General features: G+C 29.0%; 4 protein-coding genes across 10 annotated transcripts; 1 reads left to right on the forward strand and 3 right to left on the reverse strand.

The window, feature by feature from the left end:
• Positions 1-1,289: 1,289 nt before the first annotated feature.
• LOC122577853 (CDK5 and ABL1 enzyme substrate 2) lies at positions 1,290-8,780 on the reverse strand. 3 transcript variants are annotated; one of them, XM_043749557.1, is made up of 10 exons: positions 8,048-8,780; positions 6,604-6,981; positions 6,385-6,508; positions 6,040-6,158; positions 5,745-5,783; positions 5,087-5,172; positions 4,905-5,011; positions 4,713-4,819; positions 4,418-4,622; positions 1,290-4,329 (listed from the first exon to the last, which is right to left on the reverse strand). In XM_043749557.1, the coding sequence occupies exons 1-10, from the start codon at positions 8,467-8,469 to the stop codon at positions 4,288-4,290; spliced, it is 1,629 nt and encodes a 542-aa protein (XP_043605492.1). In that variant the 5' UTR covers positions 8,470-8,780; the 3' UTR covers positions 1,290-4,287. The 3 variants fall into 3 exon arrangements, with proteins under 3 accessions (XP_043605492.1, XP_043605490.1, XP_043605491.1); XM_043749555.1 differs by having other exon boundaries at positions 1,290-4,312; positions 8,048-8,776; XM_043749556.1 differs by lacking the exon at positions 5,745-5,783 and having other exon boundaries at positions 1,290-4,312; positions 8,048-8,774.
• Positions 8,781-10,653: 1,873 nt separating this feature from the next.
• On the reverse strand, positions 10,654-17,944 carry LOC122577851 (E3 ubiquitin-protein ligase UBR2). The gene is made up of 3 exons (XM_043749549.1): positions 17,420-17,944; positions 16,900-17,117; positions 10,654-16,692 (listed from the first exon to the last, which is right to left on the reverse strand). Exon 3 carries the CDS (start codon positions 16,658-16,660, stop codon positions 11,348-11,350), a length of 5,313 nt encoding a protein of 1,770 aa, XP_043605484.1. The 5' UTR covers positions 16,661-16,692; positions 16,900-17,117; positions 17,420-17,944; the 3' UTR covers positions 10,654-11,347.
• A 154-nt stretch (positions 17,945-18,098) lies between these two features.
• On the forward strand, positions 18,099-19,206 carry LOC122577855 (40S ribosomal protein S27). Its single transcript, XM_043749558.1, has 2 exons — positions 18,099-18,249; positions 18,862-19,206. The coding sequence occupies exon 2, from the start codon at positions 18,863-18,865 to the stop codon at positions 19,118-19,120; it is 258 nt and encodes an 85-aa protein (XP_043605493.1). The 5' UTR covers positions 18,099-18,249; position 18,862; the 3' UTR covers positions 19,121-19,206.
• A 175-nt stretch (positions 19,207-19,381) lies between these two features.
• Positions 19,382-25,581, reverse strand: LOC122577852 (AP-1 complex subunit beta-1). Of its 5 annotated transcripts, none has more exons than XM_043749550.1 (12): positions 25,425-25,581; positions 24,884-25,047; positions 24,088-24,258; positions 22,795-22,821; positions 22,449-22,694; positions 22,109-22,369; positions 21,599-22,021; positions 20,844-21,528; positions 20,511-20,769; positions 20,032-20,383; positions 19,763-19,954; positions 19,382-19,684 (listed from the first exon to the last, which is right to left on the reverse strand). In XM_043749550.1, exons 2-12 carry the CDS (start codon positions 24,989-24,991, stop codon positions 19,610-19,612), a joined length of 2,799 nt encoding a protein of 932 aa, XP_043605485.1. In that variant the 5' UTR covers positions 24,992-25,047; positions 25,425-25,581; the 3' UTR covers positions 19,382-19,609. The 5 variants fall into 5 exon arrangements, with proteins under 5 accessions (XP_043605485.1, XP_043605488.1, XP_043605486.1 ...); XM_043749553.1 differs by lacking the exon at positions 25,425-25,581 and adding an exon at positions 25,269-25,404; XM_043749551.1 differs by lacking the exon at positions 25,425-25,581 and adding an exon at positions 25,214-25,362.
• Positions 25,582-25,851: the final 270 nt, after the last annotated feature.

Raw genomic sequence — 25,851 nt, forward strand, 5'->3', positions numbered from 1 at the left:
CCGTCATCTTCTAGATTTGCATTCATAATTCTACCGTCTAATTATTACATCATGGGAGTTTTTCACGCTGATTAAGAAAAATCGAAAGAGGAAACTGAAAACTGACTTCGTTAAGTTTTCAGTCTTAATGCTATCACTCTGTACAAGCATAAATAAATATTCACGTGACCACGCACACACAGGACATGTATGAGATACATAAGTACGTAGAATAATAAGTATGTACAATATTTGATGTATTAATGCAAAAGTTCACAATTGTAGTAGACTATGTTCATTTCAACTAACTTTGGGAGAACCAGCTTGAAAGTATCGAATAACAAACAGTCAAAGGATCTTCAATGATTTCAATCGAATTATCCTGAACATGATATTTTATGATATTATAAAACTACATCACTTAATCTAATGTTAAGAATTATATACAACACATCTCGAATATTTTTACTCAAATCAGTCGAAGATGAAAGCAAATTGAACGAAAACGAATATTTATAATTGTTCCCCAATTTAAATAAAGTTATATAAAGTAAATAATTAATAATGGCACAAACTTGAAACTATGCTCAATGATACCCGAATAACTTTAATTCAAACTAGAAATAAAGAATTGTGGGCCTAGTCCACTTTGACTATGAAATTATTGTATATAATGTGTATAATATATGTATACCTACATCTATAACCTAATTACTAAATCTCACTAAATATATTGGTTCGTAATGAAAATCACAATCATTGCTTTATTGTTACAGGCAAGGATAATGATTTACCATTTACATGATAGTCATTAAAAAACGATAATTAGTAATACTATAAATGTTTAGAATTAACATTAAAAAATAATAACCCTCAATTCTGAAGATCAAAAGTGTATAATCCTTGCCAGTAACATGTCCTTACAATGATTAAATCCTGCGAATCGATATCCGAAAAGTCTACTAAAACACAATACGGAAATTCGATATTACGATAATTAAAATTTAAAGCAATAGCATTACAAAAATGTAGTTTGTACGCATAACTTTTTATGTACAATGAAAATACATACATACGACAATTTAACATTTAATCTTTATGTTTTTGCACAAATAAACCTCCTTCGATAAAAAACAGTATTTATATGAAATTTTCTGCAATTTCTAAAAAAAATTAAGTTATGTAATTAATATAGGATAAACACTATAGATTTATGAAAATTATGAAAATTTAAGATATGTACTGATTTGAATTATGTATTACTGGCATTCAGTTGCATACGTAAACTGAAAGAAATACACGTAAAAAAATTTTTTTTAACAATTTTCTTTTAATTTGAGCGTATATTTTTACGCGTAATAACAATCTCTTGAAATAATACAGTCAAAATCTGTCTTAAATATTATTAACATAAAAAATAAAAACTTTTAAGGCTTTCTTCACGCTCGTTATTTTTTTATACTATAACAATTATTGTACCATTTATAACAATAAAAAAATATTTACTATTCAATACAGATTAATCAACGAATAAAACTAAAGATATATTAAAATAGAAATTTTTATATACAATAATTTTATACACAATCTCTATTAAAGTTAATATAAAGATATGACATCAATATAAAAAACATTAAAAATACTGCCGACAATTCCTACATATTTTATAAAAGTACCCTTTTCATATTATTTAATGCTAACATATATTTCAAAATTTATATTTGCAAGTAAAATTCTATGATAAAGCATGCACAACAAAATTTTGTTGTGAAAGCAGTATTTAAAGAACTGAAATACTTTGGTGCTTCTTTATGTATGCAAATGAAAGCTAACATAAAAGAAGATCTGAGTAATGTTAATTTTATAACAAAATATTCCTCTGAAAATTTGCAAAGTACGATTACAGCAAATATGCAAAGGGATTTATTATAGCATCTCTCTGATGTTTTACTTTACATTTTAAGGGATACTTGATAATATTGATATACATCATACGAATTTTGAATAATTTATAATATGGTTTTTGTAATTTGTTTAATCAAGCAAATAGCAACATATATATTATTAGTGTGCATACTTCTCAATATTATAATTTACATGAATCTAAATTATAGATACAATCTCATACATTTTAAATGCTTTGAAAATGTTGTAAGATATAATTGAATTAGAAAAATGATTGTAACTGTTTTATTTTGGTAAACTGTTATTCATGATTGCAAAAATTAGCACTTTAAGCACATGCAGTAAGTAATAATTTATTATTACTTAATATTGTACAATCATTTTCTGTGCCAACTTTAATTCATAAAAATGAACCACTCTAAACACTATAAACAGAAGCAATTAAATTGAATTGTGAATTGGTTTGACTAGATTAAAAAAAAGGGGAAAAACAAGAAGAAAAAACGATTGAGTTTTCATTCAGAGAAGATTCCACTTATGTCAAATATCTAATAATATATATATAATATATAATATATTAATTAATGATATTTAATATATTTGCCAATTTCTCTTCTAGTCATCCTATTAATAGCCAACAAACATAAAAAAATAAGACACTGTTTGGGATTTATCATTTTAAAACATCACAAGTTTGCTGCAAAAGCAATTAAAATAATGAATAATAAGAAAAAGTATAACTTAACTTCGTAAATACTTTCATTACATTTAAAAGAAAGTACTCCATTGGTAGTTTCATCTATAATTTTTCTACTCTTCGATAATATTAATTTTTATAATTGAATGTTTAATAATGACTTTTTCCAGTAAATAATGACTCTATAATTAGATATTTATCATATGTTAAAAGATTTACAAAACTAAAAGCAATTTAAAACAACAATAAAATTTTGTAATATTTAAATAAAATCTTTAAATGTTTAAATACATATGTTTTAAAATAAACTTTTCGTGAAACAATAAAATTTTTATGCAACTTTTTTAAAGCACAAAAATCTTTTTTTAATATCTATAGTAAACCTTAGAACTTTAAGAGCTTCGGAAACATAATTTCATTTATACATTATAAAAATTGGAAGAAGCATTTACATTTATATGATGAAATCACTATAACTGATGTCTCTAAGATTTAAAAGTACTCTATTGACTCTAAACTTAGCATTTGTTGTTTCTTCTTTATAAATTTGTCAGATTACCTACCACTTTGTATAATTATCATCATCTTTGTGTATAAGTTATTGTGTCTCAGAAAGGAATTATTAACTACACTAAGTACTATACATAACGTAATTTTTTGACCATTAAAAACAAATTAAAAATTAAATAAGTACTTAAAAGATTTGAACATATTTAACCCATTTGCATCATGACCCTACTTCAGAAGACTAATCCCTATCACCGCGTGCGGTCGGTCGTAGGTGCAGTAAATGACATCCGAATTTTTTATGGAGTTTATCGAAAATTTACTGTTCAAAACGATTAGTAGATAATGTTACTTCGCAAAAATCGCATCTTACATTCTTTACAACAGAGAAGAAAAGTAAAAATTATTTATTTAAAAAAAAATTATTTAGATTAAAATGGAAATAAAAAAAAGCAGCCGCAGCGCACGTAATAATCCGCGCTTGGTGATAGAAGATAGTCGCAGCGCGCGGATTAATCCACGCTTGGTGATAGAAGATAGTCGCAGCGCGCGGATTAATCCGCGCTTGGATGCAAATGGGTTAAGTGTTTACAATGTTTCAAAAGTATACACTGTTATTTGTAATTCTTACAGCTTGTTACGCATAATAACACGCAATGCAGCAATTTCCGCCATTCCGTACAATTACTCTAATTACAAATACGCATGTTTATAAATTTACGAAGTATTAAACAACTTTATCATATAAGAGCTTCGTATTATTAAAGTCCACTTATTGTAAATAGTCATATTAAGAAAAAATGAAATATTTTGTAATATCTCTTCTGTAATTATTCATGCCTATCAAGCTGTTTATAACTGTTACCAACATATTATTTTTTTACGATATTACAGAATAACAAATTAGTTAGTAACCATAGTGTATCTATTCACTTTTAAATTCTTATTCCCTTTTACTTATAATTTTGTACGTTAATATATAAAAAAACTCTATGTATTGTACTTTTCATAATTGTTTCTGAAATTTCAACTTTATGAAGAAAATGTTCTGGGCCTACGTAAAAAAAACGTCGTGAAAGAAGGTCAAGATTCGTATATTAATCTCTGATAATGTGGAAATATCTCCCATGTTGGAAGATGTAAACCAAATTCTAAGGCCACCAAAACAGCAAATTCTGATGTAATTAAATCCTTGCGGTTTAGACGAAATACACTTTCAATTCTCTGTAAATCGCATAAAACTTTAATCCAAAAGTATTTCCCATATAATATTGATTCACACAATAATATAATATATTGATATCAAATATTTACATATGAAATAAATACCTCTATTAATGATTTGAGGACATCACCCTTAACATCATTCAATTTTGCTGCAAGAAGCAAACATGCACCAGCACATAATTTCCGTGTTTGTTTCGTAACAACATTTCGAAGAATAAGTTTTTCAAAGTATACATAAGCCATTGCTACTGTTAGGAGATCAATACCATATTCCATTTTTGCTATTTTCCTCATTTCTCGTTTTAGACTATAGGTATATATCATTGTAATATATAAATAAATATCACATAAAAAGTACTACATACTTATAGATAACGTCATATTTTTTAATACTGACCTTCTTAATTTACTCAAGGTAAGTTGTATATGCGGAAATTTTTCCTTAAATTTGTCATTCAATTCTTTTTTTAAGTCAGATGGTCTTACATAATCAATAACTGATGCCTATATAAAAAATGAAAGGTAAGTGGTTACTAAAAAATATATTATTGTACATTATATCACAAGTTTATAAAATATGTATATATACCATGTATGATGTAAATGTAAGCAGTGTTCTATGCTTTCCAGCTATGAGTTCCGGATCATCCAACAAATTAGGATTGTATTGTAATGATTGCTCATCCCAATCATAAGCTATAATTACAAAGAGAAATATTTCATAATCATATATTATTTTGTTTACTACTTCAAATGATTTATACACTATACCTTTAGAATCAGTATTAAAAGATAGTGGTGGAGATTCGGGCGTTAAATGCTGAGTACGATATGTAGCTGTATCATATGATAGACACCTGGAAAAGGTTTCAATGTACAAAGTACAGCATGGAAAAGTAACAAACACGTGTAATTTGTTATAACCTTCAAATATTTTATACATAATACGACATAATAAATCTAAGAATAACTAATAAAAATTAATTAAGATATATGCGTTAAAAATGATTATATGTATATATATAAATGAAAATGTACATGATATGTATATTAATGATGATACGCAAATATTTTATCTATTCGCCACTTCTAAAATGAAAGTTTCTATTTTTATTAAAGATATAATATTCACACAAAACTGATTACTTTTCATTAACAATAGCAATACAAATTCAATTATCACTCAAATAAAGATTTTTTTTTCTATATATATAATAAACATATTTTTTTATTTGAAACTAATCATACAAATCCTGTATTATAATACATGTGCTATGTATTTAGTGTTGAAAAAGATATACATAGTTATATACTAATAAGAATTGTCTATGCCAAATTAATTAACAATATAAATTATAATTCATATTTTCTACTGTACACAATTGTAATATAAATCTTTTTTTTAGTACAATATGCTTATATGTTTTACCATTTAGAGTGATCCACATTCCATGTAATAGTTTTTGTCCTGCAAAATATGGTTGAAAAGTTTCATTACAAGACAAAAAAAAATTGTGCAATGCATATTCTGTGAGAATATATAAGTGAAATATGGAAGATGAATGAAAATATGTGAAACAGGAAATATATAAAAATACTATAATATATGGAAAATTTTTTCAAAATTATGTAATATAATGTTACAAAATATTTGTACTTACGAAATGGGGATAAAATACTAAACAAAAGTGGAAATATATTAAGTAATTACACAAAATAAATACCTTGAAACTACAGGATGTTTGTTAGGTATAAGTTCTATTGCCTCATTATCACTAAAATGTAACTTTTTGTCCTTTTGAAACTGTCTAGATGGGACAAGTAACTGCCCATAAGATATTTCCTAAAAATATTCAAAATTTAAGGAACTTAAAGTTATAAGTTCATTGCATATAGAAGGTTATCTCGTTAGTTAACAAAGGCAGTGTTGCAAATCAGATTGTGAATGACATTCTCCAATATCAGCTTCTTATAACAGATCATATAAAACAATATAATATTATCACTACAATAACAATGCTTTTGAATTAACTAGTAAAAGAGTCACCCTGTATTATTTAATTAAATACCTGGCCGTCTTTAGCACGCTCTATTCCCAATAAACCAAAAGGGTCAATATTATCATTAATTGCTGATAATGGTCTCTGTGAAGATATATTTTTTCTTCGTCCTGTATCTTTACGCAGTTCAGACCTACAAGAAAAAAAGATCTATAGTTATACTATACTACAAGAAATATTATGTATTTTAAATATAGCGTTATTCAATTTTTGTTATATTTATCTTACCAACTAGATCTTTGTCCTTTATTATATGGAAGAGCAGAAAATACTAGAAATGGCACACGTTTATTAGAAACCAAAACCAATCTATCATCTCCAAACTTATAACCATTTACAGGTCGTTGCATTAAACGCAATTCTCTTGTAACTTCTGGTATTATGCCACTATTTGCAGAACCAGATTGTATATTATTTGATGTCTTTGATTTTGATTTTGAGGATTGTGGTTTTGAACGTAAAGAACCAATACTTTCATTGGAACTGTTATATTGATGCTTTATATCTTCGGAAAGAGTTGATGTTTGATGAGTTATACGCTTTTTATATTGTAAAGAACCAACTCGCCTTTCAGGTAAAGAATATTCACTGCCAGTTGTGCCAGTACTAAGAAACAGAAATAAATACCTTATATTTTCTATTCCATATAATATATTATATTCTATTCTATATAATATATGAATATTGCACAAAATGTTATTACTGAATGAATATTACATGGAATATAGATTTTATTAGTTCTAAATCTATCATCTGATATATATAAATGTTAATTTTATATGTAGAGAAAGTTATAATAATTTTAAATGAACTACAACATTGAAGATTCGGTACTTTGACTTTATACTATTGGAGTTATATCACTCCAATATATAACTTATTTAATATTATTTTGAAAAATAAGATAAATACTAGTTAAATGTGCTGCTCACTATATATATCCTTACGTTGTATCTTTTACATTCTTCTTATCTTTTTCTTATCTTTAATGAATATATTTCCTACTTGTTTTATAAAATCAATAAACTCAATACTGATATAGATTACTACTAATGTACAAAACATTAAAAATGATAAAAATGAAAGGCATGTTATTAAATATATTACAAAATATATAACACATTGAATATAGAATATTAACTGTAATAATTGTAAGAAATAGCTATGTAACAAAAAAGAAAATTATTTTGATAAAAGCATTGTATATTACATAACTTTTAATAGAATTCCAATTTGTTATTTAAAATTTATTCTTTAATTGCATACATATAGATAATAATCATAAATAATGAAAATTATAATAATTACAAATTTTATTAGGAATGAATAATTATATCAATTGATATTATTCTAGTTATATAAAACGATTTATTTAATTCAATAAAAGTATATAATAAAATTAACAATTTAATTATTTATATGTAAGAAGGTTTATGTAATATTTATGAACAACTCTAAGTAGTACTTATCTTACTTCTTATCTCATAAAGAACATCAAAACAACTGAAGGAAATCTTTATAATATAAACAATCGATGATTTAGTTTCTCTAAATACACACACCTCACATATATAAACTACGAAATTACAAAAAATCAAGCCTAAAGTTAATATCTTTGGTAAGGTGGAACAGAGTATAGGTTACATTTAAAGAAATTCAAACAATTGTTTACCGTTCTCTGAATGAACTATGAAATCCAGTAGAGAGCTGTGGATAATTTCTTTCTTGTTCTAGGAATACAGCCACTGCTGCCTTTGCAGGAGTCAGTATCCCGTCAGAATTTGAACTAAATGAATTATGTTCACCACTTTTTGGCACTAATTGCGGAGAGCTTGTTTGCTTTGCAGATGAGGATATTAAATGCTCTTCTGTAGAGTCATCGACAACTTCTTCAGTAGAAACAGTCAAATCAGCCTGACGAACCTCAACCTGATGAGCCTGACTATCACTCAGGGTACGTGCATGAGCAACACTATTCCGCGATAAAACAGCTAATTTGGTATCGCGGTGGCTGCCATCGAGAGAAATATTCGAAAGAAATGTTAGGGCGGCCAACCGTCTGCGTGAATGATTCTTTTTTAAGGCTGCTGCCATTCCACGGTTGACCGTATCGATAGACCGGTATTACCGAGTACCAACGTAAACGACCAGGAAAGAGACGGACACTCGACAAGGATTCTTTTGTCAAACGAGGACAACTACTAGGATCACAATTCATTATCACCGCTCGTACACTTAGTCCTGACATTTCCCATTAATATGCTCACACAGCGCACGTAGATACGTGAACCGGTGTCACTCATCATCGTACTGATTCCTCTCATAAGATTAAAAAACAAATCCTGCTACCAATAAAACAATCTTCCTTCCTACTACGCAACACTGCGACCCATTCCCTTGTCGGCCGAGTATAGTACCCTCTACTTTCTTCTGCGACTGCGCGTTTTCTCACATGTGTTAATATCGAAATATATTAACGAATTTTCCAGAAACGTTATGCTTTTCTTTAACAAGATTTTTCTTTTTTCTCTTCTTCTTTAATAAAGAGAAACAAAAAATTATTGTTGTCATACATTTTATAAATTTTATAAAACTTTCTTATCATGCACATTATCTTAGGAAGTTAATCACTGGGCTGCCTCTGTTATCTCTATTCCAATGTTTATGGAATTTTATTTCTATGTTTCCACTACTGTATTAAATATTAAAACTAACAGATGAAGATGCTGATTTTGTAAATATAATTACCTCTTATTTCATTGCTTTGATATAGAAAATTTAGTTCATTGTGTTATCCAGCTGTTTCAATAGTATTGGATATTAATATCATCATTCAGAAAAATGAAATGTCTAACGCATTAGAAAAGAGATGAAACTGGTTGAATGCTTGTATCTTCGTAGAAACCACAGTCCTCTGTGGTAAAAACCATACCTTTCCTATATAGTGACTGACAAAGCTGATTAATTTCGACTACATATTTTTAAACTAAGAAACATAACGAAAAAAGCTACGTATAAAGCTATTTTTAGCTTGAAACCGAAGCCTACTTATCATCTATTTATATTACTCCCATAATCAAGGTACAGTACACATTTGAATCAGTCAATTACAATTAACTTGAAAGACAGATGTCCTCATACATGCTCAATATTTATGAAGCCTTCGACTAAAAATGACTGAAATCAATGATAAAGTTACGGAGGAAGTACAGAATCAATATAGAATACACCTGGCATACAAATGCAATCCTTTTTCGTCTCATGTCGTGTCTCGTGTCCTACATTTTGGGAATCAAGACTGTTACGAAGATGGTTCACGAGTCTACGAGTCACGGGTCACCTGACCTGATTGACCGCTGTACCATTTTCGAGTCACATGCAACATTATCGATTATAGTAAATACTTAATCATATTATATCATAGATAGTAAATAGTTAATCAATGATTTCATAATAAAATTTTGTTTTAATTCCAACCACTACAAACGATTTAATAATATTCTACATTGAATCGATAACACTGGGAACGATAATAAAATGGTAAGGGAACTCTGCAGCCCTGGAAGCGTGACACAAAGGTATATTGAGTGATAGATCTATACTATACTTAGTCAATGTCAATACGTATATGTATTATCAGATATTATACATAATTGACAAAACTGAACATTTCTTCTCATTAATTAAATTGAAAATGTTTGTAATGTATCATAAAATAATCTATTATAAATATATAAATAATTCGTCAAAACAAAATTTTGTAATATTCGCAGATGTAAAATATCTTTTTACTATTATTAACGTTTACTGCATACTTTTAATTAGATAAAACAAGTACATATTGCACTCCAAAAAAAAAATATGATAAATGATAACGACTCTGTTATTAATAATAAAATCGTTATTAAAACATCTTAAATGTCATTACAAATACTAATGCTATTTGTTAAAACTTATTGCATATAAGCAAAATTGAAAATAATTATAATTGCAGTTTCTGGCGGTATTATTAATTAAGGATTCTAAACTTACTGAACTGATCCAGAATATAAGTAATATTTATATATGTCGTAGGTAAATATATTATAAACCTATACATAAATAAATTTATATTAAGTAACTGTACAATATACAAGTTAACTCATTGCAATATTAGATGCTAAAGAAACTAATTTAATTAATATAAAAAAGTTAATCTTATGCAAAATGTAGGTGTCATCAAATTATATATTTTATCATATCAAATAAACTAAAAGACTAGCAATGAGAAAACAAATATTATGTCACAGTATTTATTTGAATTTACGGAAATAATTTTAATATTTTATGATTTTTCAACATTTATCTATGTGTGTGTGTATGTGTTGCATTACTGATTAAGAAATTCTAAAGTTGAAATAAATATTTAATTACTGCAATAACTTTCAAATTTGTATATACTCGATTCTTTTAAGCATTTAACAATTTATAACATAAAATGATTTCGATGCATTTTATGAAATTTATGTGAAATGACACAAAAAGTGATGTTTATCATTAGTAGTATTTTAAAATAGCTAATACAGAAACTTTTTCCATTTATACAACTTCGATTGTTCGTATGATCCTAGAATTTTGTAAACAATGTGACAATTATTCAAATAATATTACAAACTAATTTCTACAAGCAACAATATTCATACATTTGTCAATAATTATAAAGAAATTTATATTTAATTTACACAATAATAGAAAATTCCGTAAACTCTGAAATAATCTAAAAGGACATTGCAACGAGAATAACATCCAATCATTTTAAATATACAAAGTCATCCACACTGTATCGTCAAAATAAATAATTTCATCAGTTTCTTTCGATGATCAAACAGATAATTAACAATCATAGTATTTATTGCTATGATTGTTTCTGCTAAATATAGATTTAGTATCCATAACTAAATGTCCAGGCTAGAGCATAAAAATCCTAGAATGGTTATAGATGCTGCCACCGGGTTGACATAGGGCTACTTGAAGATTCAATAGCCCTTGATATGGATTCATATAGCCCATGCCCTAACCACATTTGATTCAGTTGCCTGTATTTATCATGACACAGTCGAAGTGGATTCCCTCTTCGTAAACCTTGATCTGTTTCTCCATATTCGTCCAGGTAAGGCGGACAAGCAAACGATCCTCGATTTGAGATTCTTAGGAAAAGAATTTCACACTCTCGTATTCGTAAGAATAATCCTACTCCAGCTCCACATTTACTTGCGTGATATGTGCACGCACCGACCAGTGCATCGTTCAATTCAAATTGACAACAATAACTTTGAGAACATAACATTTCGCCACATACTAGGCACAGCGTCGGTGTTTTAGAATCTTCACGGATGCTATTTGGACACGTAAACGACGATATCATGTTTATCAACTCACTATAATCTTCTGGAAGCTCCACTAATCTGTTAACTTTCAAAGGTTCTTTTATTATTGTGACTGTACTAGCACCAGATAGATGCATTTGAACAGTGGGATGACTTTTCCAAATATTTATTAATTTTATAATTATATCTAAATTTGGCTTTACTAATTCATCACATGTTGTTGGTAATCCCAAATATGCACAGATATTTTCATATGTAGCTCCATCTATTTTAGTTAGTTCTTCTGGTGCTGGAACATCACATATGTAATGAAAATAGAGAGCACAACATCTAAGAAAAGGCAAAGAAGCATTTGTGACTCGTCTCCATATATTAGCAACTACCTGAGTACCAACATTAATGTTTAAAACTTGAGCCAATGTTAAGATAGATTCGGAGAATGTATTTTCAGTTGTCTCTGGATTATCTACATCCATCTCTTCATTAAAATCTGATGTTAATAATATTTTTACTATTAGGGATATAAATATAAGCTGCAAGGCATAAAATTCAAATATTCCACCAGTAATGATTGATGGTACAGCCTTAAAGCTTGTACAAAAAAGACTAGGAAATGAATTAATTAAAGGAATAAGCACTCCAAATGGATCCCAATCGAAAATACTTGGGCCTTCAGGTGAAGTTTTTAACAATAGAGTTAAAAGAGAAATTGCATTATTTTGGATAATATCCCTATCTGTCCATGTCACTTTTGTACTAGTACGTAATTGACATTTAGATCCTAATACAGCAGAAACTCTTGCAAGTCCTTCTAGACTGTCTCTTTGTCTAGATGACAAAGCACCTAATAAAGGTTTGTTCATGTCACGGAGAAGAAATTCTATAGCATGAATACTGTATGCTGTTGATTTCCATGCTAATAATGGTACTCTTTCATCATCTTCATCTGGTTCGGTGCCAAATTCTTTTGTGTATATTGCTTGTGCAAAAAGTTGAATTGTAGATATTAAATTTTCTGAAATGGATGGACCAGTTTGATTATAATTTAACTCAAACATATTTTCTACATTTCCAAGTTGATTACGAATAGCCTGTATATGACATGGAACTGGCATTATGCAATACCGACATGTCGGATCGTGTTCATCTTGAATACATTTTGGTTTATGTAAATTTTCACTTAATCCACATCTAACTTGCATTGTAATACTTAAAGCCTCCAACCATGTACGAAAATCAAGTTCAGGTTGATTTTGAGGAGTTGGTTGTAATGTTCTTAAAGCTGGTAAAAGAGGTAAGATAGTGTTACTGAGACATTCACAAAGTGGGCAAAGATATTCATGTTTCTCCACATCAAAACTTGCCGGTTGTCGCAAACGGAATGGTCTTCTATTCTCTTTTGCAAGAACATTATTAAAATATTCTTGCCAACAATTAACATGCATTACATGACCACAAGTACCAATATGTGGTGATGCACCAAGCTTTGCGGAAAGATATAATGGATCAGGTTCATTAGTATTAGCCCTGTGTTGACAGAGAACTGTAGATTGTTGAATAAATGCAGCTAACACCATTGCTTGACCAGCTGCTGTTACAATTTGATCTTCCTGACACAAAATACAAGTTTTATAAGTTTCTTCACCGGATATTCTGGATGTTTGTCCAATACCAACAGCAACAGGTATTTTTTGAGGGCATTTTTTTGAATTTATACTAGAGTCTTGGTCATTAGATTTATTCACATCTAAAGCTGCCTCTTCAAATAATTCAGCATTCTTTTTCATAAAATGTTTCTGCATAGCAGCCATTTGTGCCATTATTCTTGCTCGTTTTTCTGCTGCCATTTTTGTTCTCCATTCTTTATCAGTTTCAACATTTTCTGTACGTGATGCAGTAGGTGTTGTACTAACATCCATTGGAGTATTACCAGCAACTTCTCTGTATTTTGTTAAAATCCATGTTAATAAATCTTTATGAGCTTCTATACGTGGAGTACTAGATAAACCTTCTAACAATTTATAGATTTTCCACTTTGCAGCCCTTGTTGTAAAAGCAAAAAAAGGATAATAACCAGATTCTTGTTCTTGAAGAGCATATCCAATAAGATGTAAAATTTTATGTACTTGTGATTCTGAAAATCTGCGAGGTTTACAATTAAGTGCTCTTTCTAATACAATTTGCATAATATGTAACATAACATCACATTGTAATAAATTAGTTACTAAACTAAATACTTCTGTTAATTTAGGAAGTTTAGGAGGTGGACAACATTGTAATTCTCCTAAAGCTTTTCTTCGTTTTCGTTGTGTTTCTTCAGAGTTACTTACTTCCTCTTTTGTATAATGATAAAAGAATACATTATATTCCGAATATAAGTGAGGTTTTAGTTCATATACACCTTTCCCTCCTGATACTTGTGAAGGTTTTTTAAAATCTGCAATATCTTGTATTACCTTTTCCATTTCAGTTTCCAAATATGTATCATCTGATAATGTTTTACTAAGCTCTGAATGAGAAAGAGGTTTAATACATAATTGTTGAATGATTTCTTTTTTTAAAATATCATCAGCAGTAACTTGTCCAACTCCAAGTACATATCTTTCTCCTATTATTGTTATAAGTAATCCTAGAAATTCTTCAACTAAAGTTTGCCTGATACTTTCATCTTCAAGATATTTGACAGCATTTACATCAAAGTCTGAACTTGCCCATTGTAAAAGATTAAATTTATTTAAAACATGGATCAAAAATTCGTTACTTTCTATTAAAGATGCTCCGGCTTGAAGCAAGATAATATCTCTGTCTAACATTTCTGAACGGCATTTAACATTGTGATAAAAATATAACTGATTCAACAATGAATATCCATTCCTCTTCCACATACCACTATGTACTTGCGCAATCATTACTTGAGTTGCTAATACCGGTTCTATGATCTGTTCTAATGTTGGCTTTGTATGATTGATAAACTCTGCACACTGAAAATGTAAGTCATGCATTTCAAGATATGGAAAAAGACCTGCTAAAAATCTGGAAAGTGGGAGATGTATAGATACTGGTTCAGATGATACGTCATATTGGAGACACGTTGCACTATGATCTGCTAATTCTCTCACTTGAGGTGGACCAATCTCATGTCCTGGCTGTTCATATAGCTTTCTTAAAACTAACCGAAAAGCTTTTATTAGAACAATTTGATCTGAACCACACCATTGTAATGCAAGACTAATAACTGGAGATAGTCTAATATGTAAATTAAATGCAGATTCCCACTCAGGTTCATATTCCATATGCTGACCAACTTGTCTCACTACAGAATCCATGCATTGCATACTGCTAAGTAATGTGAGCAAAAGTGAAAGTCCTTGTAAAAAGCTTTTTCTTAATTCATCAGTCCAAACATCTGGTTTGGAGCTTAGTAAATATCGTAAATCTTGGAGCATATATAGAGCTCTTTTAAATGAAGTATTAGGAGTATCTCTTTCAAATTCCAACTTTCCTGCTGCATTACATCTTCGTGAACTTTCCGAAATAAATGTGTTTAATAAGATAAACAGTACATCATGATGTGCAATAAGATGGTGCGCTAATGTTGGAACTGTAAATAATTGTACAGAGAATGAGACAATAGAAAATGAATGATCATGATCATCTCTTATGTAATCTTTCATAATAGAACCGTAATTATATGTAAAAACAATTGCTAGAGCTCTTTTGCTTTCATATTCCATAAGCATTCCAGACATTAGTAATCTGTGCCATGCTGTTCTTGCAGATTTCCATAACTGTGAATCTTTCATAAGTATACCTTCTACAATGGAAATAACTGGTAATTTTGTATTGAGCGCAACATTACTGAAAAGCACTCTAAAACTTTCACAGGGATTTATAAATTGTTGTAGCCAATGTAAAAGTAACATAGCAAATATTTGGTGAGCAATTACATGGGCACGAACTACAAGTACTTTTAATGCTCGATTGCTATGTCGCGATGTGAATTTTTCAATATCATTCTGTAATTCTTTACACTCATGGAATTCTGCACATTTTACAACAGCTCTGCCATCCCTATCAACACTTGTTACAAACTCTAATGCGTCTCTTTGTGAGCAATGCATAACACGTATAAGAGTACTAATTACTTGATCAAATGTATGAGTCTCATCATTGAAAAGAACTGTACAATAATCTCCTGTACAATAATCATCATCCGTTGCATTATTAGAACACAAATCAGGAGGTAATCCAATTGTATGTTCCAAAGATAACATTGTATGGCAATATCTTAATATTGCCTCAAAAGTTATTACTGCTCTTTCTGCTATATCTCCAGGTAATTTATTTCCACGAGATTCTTTAGCTTGTATTCCAGCTAGATGTGTGTTACAAAATGGTTCTTTTTTCCAAGCTTCTATATCTCCACAATCGCAAAATCCTCCACCACTAGAAGTACCCATTCTATACTTATGATTACGATGAGCTGATTGCTTAAAACAATCTGCACACAAGACACATGTTGAATCCACACCACACTCTCTACAACTATATGTAGCTTCACCCATTTTGAACACTTTACCGCATATCACATTATCCATTTGACTTAGTTCTTTTAGTACAATATTTGGATCTCCATTACAAATAAATTCTTTTAAAGTATTAAAAAGTACTTTTTTTGCTGCTTCTTCATCAAAAACCCAATCTAGACAATTGGTATTTCGTTGTGGACTATATATCCGTGGAACCCAGACTCTCCAATGCTCATTAAAATGGGTACATGACAGTATTCCTTTATTCATTTTTTCCATCCATACATTTACGCATGAATGACTAAAATTTTGGAAAGTAGGTAAAGATGATGGTGGTTCCATATCTTCAGTATTTTGATATAGATGTTCTTGTAAATTCTCACTACTCATTATTGTAATTTAAATTGCCAAAACAATGTGTACTGAAATGATAAATATTGTGGATTAAAGTTTCACGCATATTCTTTAATATTAAAAGTTTTAATATTAAATTTAATATACTTTTACATTTAATATAATTTTATAATTAAATATTTATATTATATTATAATTTATGTATATATATGTAAAATATAATGATTTTTCAAATTTTATTTTAAAAACATAAATTTGATAAAAGTTATACTAACCACAGAATCAACACAGTTCTTGATATAATGTATCAATATAAAGTAGATGCATTGTATACTGTTCTTTACATTCTTATTTAATCCAACATGTCGACATTGAATAGATCAAAATCATTCACAGAATTTTATTACTTGATGTATCTTAGTCCATATAAATTATGTAATTTGATACAATTTCATTACTTCACATAATGTTCTCATTTCTATTCAATTATTATCTGAAAGTGATAGGTTACCAACGATTTATAGTCTATGAAATTTCCATACGGTATAACACTATTCTTCAATTACAAAATTGCACTTAATCTTAACTGCCTATTCATCAAATGAAATGTCTAAATAATTCGAGAAATCGAAAACTTTTTAGTTTCGTAATAGACAAAAATTAAACACTATGTTACGAAATTTTATATACTACGCAGAGCGAACAACATTTCAATTTAAAAGACTATTTTATAGGTGTAGTTAAACTTTCCGTTAAATCGAACTATTTTTAACTTTTTTTGAAGACGATACTTACTATTATGATGACCAGGCCAAGGTTAATAAAAGATATTGAAAAGTTCTTTGTTACACAAAATCTGTATGTGATTCTTCAACTACGTGCGTAACAGTGCTTGACAGCAGTCACTTTATGATAATCGTTCGCGTTAAAGACGTGAATATTCAATGATATCAATCAACCAAGTTTTGACATTTCAAAACGAAATGATAAGCAATACTTTTACACAGTTAAATTGAACAATGCACAAGATGGCCTATGAAGTTTAGAGACTGAAATCATATATATGTTAGATATGCTTTCGTTTTAATATTTGTTCTTGACTGCAGCGCTCAAAAAATTGGCTAGAAATATATTAAATATTTAGTAATAGTTAGCAATTTGGTCAGTATCTCCGATTTTTTTCAAACTTTAATATGTTGAAAGGGTTATTTAAATGAACAAAATATCACAAAAAAAGTGTTGCAAACAATATTAATAAGTATTTTTAATTTTACTCTATTTTAGAACTAAACTTATAACTAACTTTAATCTAGCAAAAGTCCCAAAAAATTTCGTCATTTTTATTTTGCGTAACACTCAAATGTCACTAGTCGGCAGCCAATAATTGCAATCAAATCTTATTTATGTTTACTACCTTATCTCGTTGGACAGACTATATTACCTTTTAGTTTCTTTTACGACTGAGTAATATAAATTTAATTAGTTGGCAACAGCAAATCATTAATAGGAAATTTGCTCGTGTAAAATCAGTCAGTCCGTGTTCTTTTCAGTTCATAACGTTGTTGCAGAAACACGTGGTGAAGAGTGTGATTATTGAATTTAAAGCGAAATACGAAAGTAATTACGTAAGTAAGAGTGTCAGACTTAATATTAAGTTATATTCTATATGGGTATAACAGAAGGAATCATTTACTTTTACTTTATTTTATTATATTAGTATGTACACTTATGTAGCATCAATTCACATACTGATAATATTCATTGTAATTATTTAAATATACATGGAGTAACGAATATAATATAATTTAATATTAATTGCTTAAATTTTTCACTTGCTGTTCATAGATTAAATTAAAGATTGTTAAAATTAAACTAAAATTATATGTCAGATAAACGTTGCTAAACAGTACTAGAATGTGTATATTATATCATATAACTTGTCATATAACATCTAAATATCAACAAAAAAAGTTTCATAAAGTACATGATATTTATATTTTTAAGTTAAATCTAGTTTTTATTTAAAAATTGAGGACATAAATTTCAAACCAAAATTAATTATTTTTTTTTTTTTATTTAGTCCGTGCCTCTCGGCTTTGGACGAACATTCGATCCAAAATTAATTATTTATTGTATTGCACCATATCGTGAAAGTATCATAGAACATTTTATTTGATAATATGAATCTAAAAAGTAATCTAAAATTTATATTTTATAATAACTTAATTCTTTTGCAGAATGCCTCTTGCTAAAGATTTTCTTCATCCAAGTCCAGCTGAAGAAAAAAGGAAGCACAAGTTAAAAAGACTTGTACAAAAACCAAATAGCTATTTTATGGATGTGAAATGCCCTGGATGCTATGCCATCAAAACCATCTTTTCACATGCACAGAGATCGGTAGAATGTGATGGATGTCGTACAATATTATGCACATCTACAGGTGGCAAAGCACGATTGACAGAAGGTTGCTCATTTAGGAGAAAGGTCCAATGTTAATGTAACCACGATTAAGGCAACATAATGATATACACAGACATTTCTCTTTATATTCAATAAATAAACAGAATTATTGTAAAAATTAACAAAATTAATTTTATTTATTATATCCCAGCTTTGTTTGTAATAAGAACTGTAAAACAATCTTATTCTTCAATAATTTTGAAGCTGAAGCATATGGTTTAAAAGAAAAAGAGTGAGCTTAGTTATATATAAAATACATTTTGCCCATCCCCTTCTTTATATAGAAAATGCGATAAATATAGGTAATTAACACAATTTTTTTTTATTTTGAGTTACATCCATTTATGATAAGTTTAACAGTATATTAAATTTGTTATTTATGATAAAATACGAACAAATATATTTAATAACTTCCAGCTGGATAAGTTATATGCAATAATACATAAAAATGATTTATATAAACAAATTATTGGATTAAGGCATGAAATATGATATAACTTAATGTCAAATGGTTTAATTTACTATTTAAGAATGCAGGATTGCATTATACGCTTGAAATATGCCTGGTGCCACTTCTACCGAACGAGACTTCAAAGATAACTGTAATTGAAATAAGTTGATTATTAAACATTTTAAAAGATAAAAACTACAAAAATTTAGATCTAGATTTTAACTTACAGTAACATCAGGATTTCCTGGTTGAATTTTCAATTCATTTAATACCCAAACAGTATTTGTTAATTTAAGAGATTGATATAACATATCTTGTCCTTCAACATTTCTTTTAGCAATTGTAAATACATTATTCTGTTGCATTTTTTGTACAACTTGATCTGCCGTCAGCATTACTCCTTTTAATGTGTATTGTACCTGAAATATTTAAATGTTTCCATTTATTTAAAAAGTGTTGGAGAATTTAATGGCAATATAGATAAGAAAACTAATACCTCATTCTGTGCTGGTATATCTTTCCATGTACTAAGAAATACTCTTTTATCTAATTGTCCATCTTCTGCAAAATATACATTCATGGGAACAATACAAGCAAAATAAAACACATCAATATTATTTTTTATTGCAACTTGAAGATTATTCAAGGGATCCATTCGTTGCACTGCACCAGCAGTAGATAATATTACACTAGTATCTATACTAGCACCAGGATTTAAAGGACTTGGTACTTGCAATGATGCAGCTGGTATTAAACCAAAACTGTTTTTGTTTAATTGTATTGCAAAACAACCCATAGGTTGCATTGCTTTATTTGTAAATGTCATATCCATACTAATTTGTCCATTTCTATTGTAGAATAAATAAAAATAAATTTTTATTATAACATATTAGTCAATTAAAATGTTAGTCTCATTATAAAATAAATAAAAATATATATAATAAATAAATAAATATTTATGTCTTATGTACTTACTTCCTTGAGAATGTCCCCCATATGTCAAATCCTTTGCCTTTTTCAGCAGGTAACCAATTAACTTTAGGTGCTGTATAAGAAGTAGGACCTTGACTAAAACCAAATATGTCACCAAGAAGCCCAGTAGTAGTTTGAGACACAACAGGTGCACTGCTTCCAGCATCAGTGCCACCCAAAATTCCATCTAACCCACTTCCTAATAGGTCTAAACCCAATCCTGATTGAGGAGCTGGTGTTGGAGTGACCATAGTTGAACCACCTACAACACAATTTAATGTAACACGATTTATAAGGTCAATGGAAATACTAGTAAGCAATAAAAGTTTCGTGTACCAATATCCATGCTAAGAAGATCGCCTATTAAGGAATCTTGAGCAGGAATAACTTGAGCATGAGGTTGTGCACTATGTTGAGTTGAATCTTCACTTGAATTACTTCTAGCAGGCAATGATCTCCTAGTACCTGCTGCTCTACCTTCAACGAAAGCAGTAGGTGGTTTATGATATACAGAAGCTAAACTTGAAATATGGCATATTAATTCATCTAGTAGTGTTGGTTCTAACAAGTCAGTTTCTTCTGAAATAAGAGGTTTCTCAGCAAGTACAACTTCTTTGGCAGCTGCTGGATCTGTACTAAGTAATCGCCAATAAATAAATCCTCGATCTCGTAAATCAGGATTATCAGAATCTTGAGTCGCTAAACTAAGAACTTGTTGAACTAGTTCTTGAGTATCCGTAGGTCTTTTAAGGAATAATTTAACAATTGCTGTGAGTAGTTGCAATTGAACTTGTGTATTTTCATCATGGAATCCTTCTAAGAAACTTTCAAGTAATTCATCTGCATTATCAATACGTTCTGCATATTCTCCAATAATCCATATCATAGATGCGCGCGCCTCAGGTTCATCAAGTGTATCCAAATTTTCACAAAGAGTTGAAATAATACTTTCGTACTTGTTTGGATATTTCCGGAAAATGTCTTTTATAACAACAATTGCTTCTTGAACAACATAATTGACCTAATACAACAAAAATATGTATAAGAACATCCAAACTAATAATTATTGCTTTAAGTATATTTTGAAATACCTTTGTTTGTATGAGATCTAAAAGAGTTGAAACACATCGTTCAGCGGATGGTTCAACTTTAATGGCACAACGACCAATAGCTCTCACAGCTTTTCGTACGAAATCTACATCAACTTCTGTAGCATATTCTTTCAGTTCAGATAAAACCTGAGCTATATTAGCTTGGGAAGCTAAACGAATCATAATATCTAACTTTTCAAGTTTAACATAAATAGGATCGTTATATTTAACAAAGAAAACTTTCATTTCATGTTTTAAAATATCTGGACGTTTTTGTACAATAAGGTTTATATTTCGCAATGCTACATATTGCACCTCGGGTTCAGAGCTAAGTAAAGTTACCAGGGGTGGAGCTAACTTTTTGGTTAATGTGCCGACAAAATCAGATTCTGATTGTAACATTTCTATTAATTTCATTAGTACCTATATAAGAAAAGAACCTATTTTTAAAGAATGAAATAATCATTTCTAATGTTAACTATAAATATTAATTTTTCACTAGATATACACCTTAACAGCAGATAGAACCACTGCTGCATTAGCATGAGCTAAACGAGGAGTAATACGTTCACAAATGCTTTGTGCTTCACGATCATCTTTTGGTGAGTAATTTGCAAGGGAGTCTAAAATGAAAACTTGACCCCATTCTGTACATTCATTGAGTGCTGTTAATAATTTATTAATAGTCTGTGCATTCATTTCAACTAAAGGTTGTCCACTAGGACTTGCTTCGTTAATTTCAGATAAAGCAGCTACTGCATTTGCAACAACCTAATATAAAAATTAAATGGAATAATAAATAATGATTTTTATGTTGATACTGAATGAGAAATAAATTTAAGTTATTTACCATGGGATTACTATCAGACAGAAGATCTTTTAATTGATCCAGAAATCCTTGATCTTCAACTAATGCTGCGTTAATATCGTAAAGCTTGGCCACACAAACAGCTGCAGTTTTACGAACATATGGATCCTCATCCTTCAGGCATTTTCGCAGTGGTTCACAGAGGTACTCAGTAATCTTGTCCACGCGTATACAACCCATTGTGCGAACTGCTAATGCTCGGATCAGCGGATTTGGGTCCTCGCAATCCTGCGCAAAAATCGGGCAAGCCAGGGATTCAAGTCTAGTCACAGCAGTGGCTATCTATCTCAACCCATGAATTTTAACGAAGTAGAAAGTGGTATGGTACCTTTGTCATCGGAGATGTCGCTAGCTCCTTTTGCGTGTCAGAACGAAAAAGGTCAAATTGGTCACCGTCACCATTTTGATTAATTGTTAAATATTATACTTATCAACCATTTAATGTAATGTGATGCAGAACTGATCATTTTTTAAAGAGCACGAGATATTCATCTTAAGATTTTTCTGTTTATAGTTCTTTACTTTTTATAGTGATTTATAAATTAAGATTAAATTATAAATTTCACATTAAGAGAGTTCAGTGTCATGCACATAAGAATATGTTACATGATATTTATTCAAACATTTAAAAATGTATACATCAAAGTGTTCATAGTAATTGCATTATGAAATATTAATTTTAACACTGATTACATTTATCAATGAAGATTAAAATTTTGTATAAAGAACAAAACACTTTGCGTGCAGATAGTGTAAATATATGCACTGCATACAAGCAGCAATTTATAATGCAGTCATACATATAAAATGGACATTTAAGGAACTGGTTTATTCATGCTGTTTACACGGTAAACATTATATCTAAAAAATAAATTTTTGATTCTACCATTGAGATTATTTTACATTTAATCTTCTTGTAAGGCCAATTAAGTCTTAAATATAATTATATATAGCTGTGTTATTATACAACTTTTCTATAAGCCGTTTAAATATAAATAACATTTTTATGACTTGTAGAAAAAGTTCCATGCTCAATTTTGAAAATCAGCATAAAATATATTAGTGCATTAATATTAAAAAAAACTAACACATATATTGTGAGCTCCTTCAGTGATTTTTTTAATAATTTTGCTAAATATTACAACTGTTATAATTCCATTCCTATTTTCAATGCTTAACTGAAGAAAAATACTGGAATTTGGTGGTAACAACTCACAAACCAATAAAAAGATTATTAATATATTCTTATGTAATTTAAGATATTTAAAATGAGTGCCATATTTCATTCAGCCAAATTCCAGTCTCGTGCCCTTTGAAAAATAAGCAATTCATTAAGAAAAAGAAATAATACATTCCGTCCCATAACGCAGACAGCTCTGTGCAAACTGATGTAATTTGCAAAGCACAGTCTGTACATGATGTGAGGCAGGCTGCAAAATTAACGTCAAATTTACTTGAAAAATTTTTAGAACTTAAAAGAACTACTACACAAAGTTTTTCCAGCTTGCCTCTTTGCAGACAGAGACTCTCAACATCATCCAAGTGTCATTAAAATATATAGAGGGTAAAAGTGCATTAATAAAACATAGTAAGTATTTATTAAGTTTTTAAGCTACATTACCTTAACAAATGTGTTGACAGCCATAATGGCCATATCTGGTTGACTTTTGGCATAATTCATCAGGTACAAATACACCAGTTTTTTGAGTTCTAAGTTATCTGTCTGCATACAGTTGACCACGTCAGGGAAAAGTGCTGATACATCTTTACCCACTGTCATGGATGCAATTACCTAAACATAATTAATATTATATTTGAATAAATAATAAATAAGTAATAAAACAATATTCATAATAAAGTTGAAAATAACTATACTGATTGTGATTAATTGTTAAAATAATATTGCTGTTAATTAAGTAAAGATACCACTATAATTTATGCTTAGTTTAATAAAAATGAATATTTCAAACAATAATTCATTGTAGATTTGTGTTTTTGTAGAAAGAAGATGCCTAAAATGTAATGTCTAATGTAATGCATATACTATAGTATTATTAAAATTTCTCAAATTTGAGAAATTATTATATGCTTTTACTTCATCCTTTTCTTTGTGCAGCATGAAACAGATTTGCCAAAAAAAATTGTATGTTTATAACTTATAAATGTCTAAAGCAAAATATTTTAATATTAACAATGATTTTTATGACTTACCTTTTATAAAAATATATTGCCTTTTAAAAGCACACCAATGCTGCATAAAACTACTCAACTATTCATGAAATATAAATGTTTAATTGAAAAAATATCAAATTGTCATATGTTCTGTTATTGCTTGTAACTTATTTCCATTTTATACAGAATTATGAATATATGAAAATTATGAATAATTAGGATATTTTAACAATAAATTAACTCACCTTTTTCACAGCTTCTTTCTTTTTTTCCTTTTTGTCATTGTTCAACTCTGATTTAAGTTCAAATATCTCTCCCTTCTTAGTAGTGGTGAAATATTTTGAATCTGTCATTTTAGATTTTTGGAAGAGCTTTCCACAATAATATTGTTGATAATTAAATCAACACTCTGAAAACAAATAGCGATGTACTGCGAATGCAATAATATCGTGTGAAAATTAAATAAGGATTCAATATAGCAGACCCATAGCTTGGATCAATGTTCAAGATATATGTGTATATAGTAGCATTCTACTAATACTAACTACAACATGAGATATTTAGTATTTTGTCACCTTCAATAAAAAGTCAAAGTATTCTTTATATTTTTATAAAAAATATATAAACTACCATATAATAACGGTCCATAATTAAAAATCTCGTAACACCCTTATTTTCTATATGCTTTCGTTTTACGAGGTTTATGAAATTCTAATCATTAACATTTACGACAATTGGTACGATTACTAAGAAATGTTACTAACAGAATATTTCCTTTTAAAATACCTTAACTATTTTAAGCAATCGAAAATATATGAAAAATTATCCACTGACAGAACATTGACAATTCTACGAGTAAAACGCCCTCCAATCATGGAGTAGAAACTCTCACGATCACGGTCGTATACGTAATACGTAGACACAGATCCGATGATTTGTCAGATCTTTTGTGGTGGGAGACACGGTCGTATATGTACGCGGCGTGGTTCCATCCTATAATCTTAAACCATAGACTACCTTGTATATAAGTAACGACTTTACTTTTGTAACGAGAACTAATAGATTATAAATTGATTTTTTATTTGGAAAATGTATAAATTTGAAATAAAAATAACCTTCTTCGAACAAAAATGCTTTAATAAATATGAAGCAATTTTTATTTTAATCCCCATTATTACAAAATTTGAAACACTACTTTTGAATATATATTTAA

This window comes from Bombus pyrosoma, linkage group LG2 (genome assembly GCF_014825855.1).
Source record: "Bombus pyrosoma isolate SC7728 linkage group LG2, ASM1482585v1, whole genome shotgun sequence".
Classification (NCBI taxonomy): domain Eukaryota; kingdom Metazoa; phylum Arthropoda; class Insecta; order Hymenoptera; family Apidae; genus Bombus; species Bombus pyrosoma.

What these genes read in the sequence shown, in the direction of transcription:
- LOC122577853 (XM_043749555.1), bottom strand. Translation starts at nt 8,469, where the DNA reads ATGGCAGCAGCCTTAAAAAAGAATCATTCACGCAGACGGTTGGCCGCC. An exon ending in TTTTAATACTGATTCTAAAG is followed by an intron (nt 5,012 to 5,086) that starts GTATAGTGTATA and finishes TTGTAATTATAG; the next exon opens with CTTATGATTGGGATGAGCAA. An exon ending in TTACATTTACATCATACATG is followed by an intron (nt 4,820 to 4,904) that starts GTATATATACAT and finishes TTTTTTATATAG; the next exon opens with GCATCAGTTATTGATTATGT.
- LOC122577851 (XM_043749549.1), bottom strand. Translation starts at nt 16,660, where the DNA reads ATGAGTAGTGAGAATTTACAAGAACATCTATATCAAAATACTGAAGAT.
- LOC122577852 (XM_043749550.1), bottom strand. Translation starts at nt 24,991, where the DNA reads ATGACAGATTCAAAATATTTCACCACTACTAAGAAGGGAGAGATATTT. An exon ending in TGGTTCTATCTGCTGTTAAG is followed by an intron (nt 22,022 to 22,108) that starts GTGTATATCTAG and finishes TTTCTTATATAG; the next exon opens with GTACTAATGAAATTAATAGA. An exon ending in TCTTCTTAGCATGGATATTG is followed by an intron (nt 20,770 to 20,843) that starts GTACACGAAACT and finishes ATTGTGTTGTAG; the next exon opens with GTGGTTCAACTATGGTCACT.
- LOC122577855 (XM_043749558.1), top strand. Translation starts at nt 18,863, where the DNA reads ATGCCTCTTGCTAAAGATTTTCTTCATCCAAGTCCAGCTGAAGAAAAA.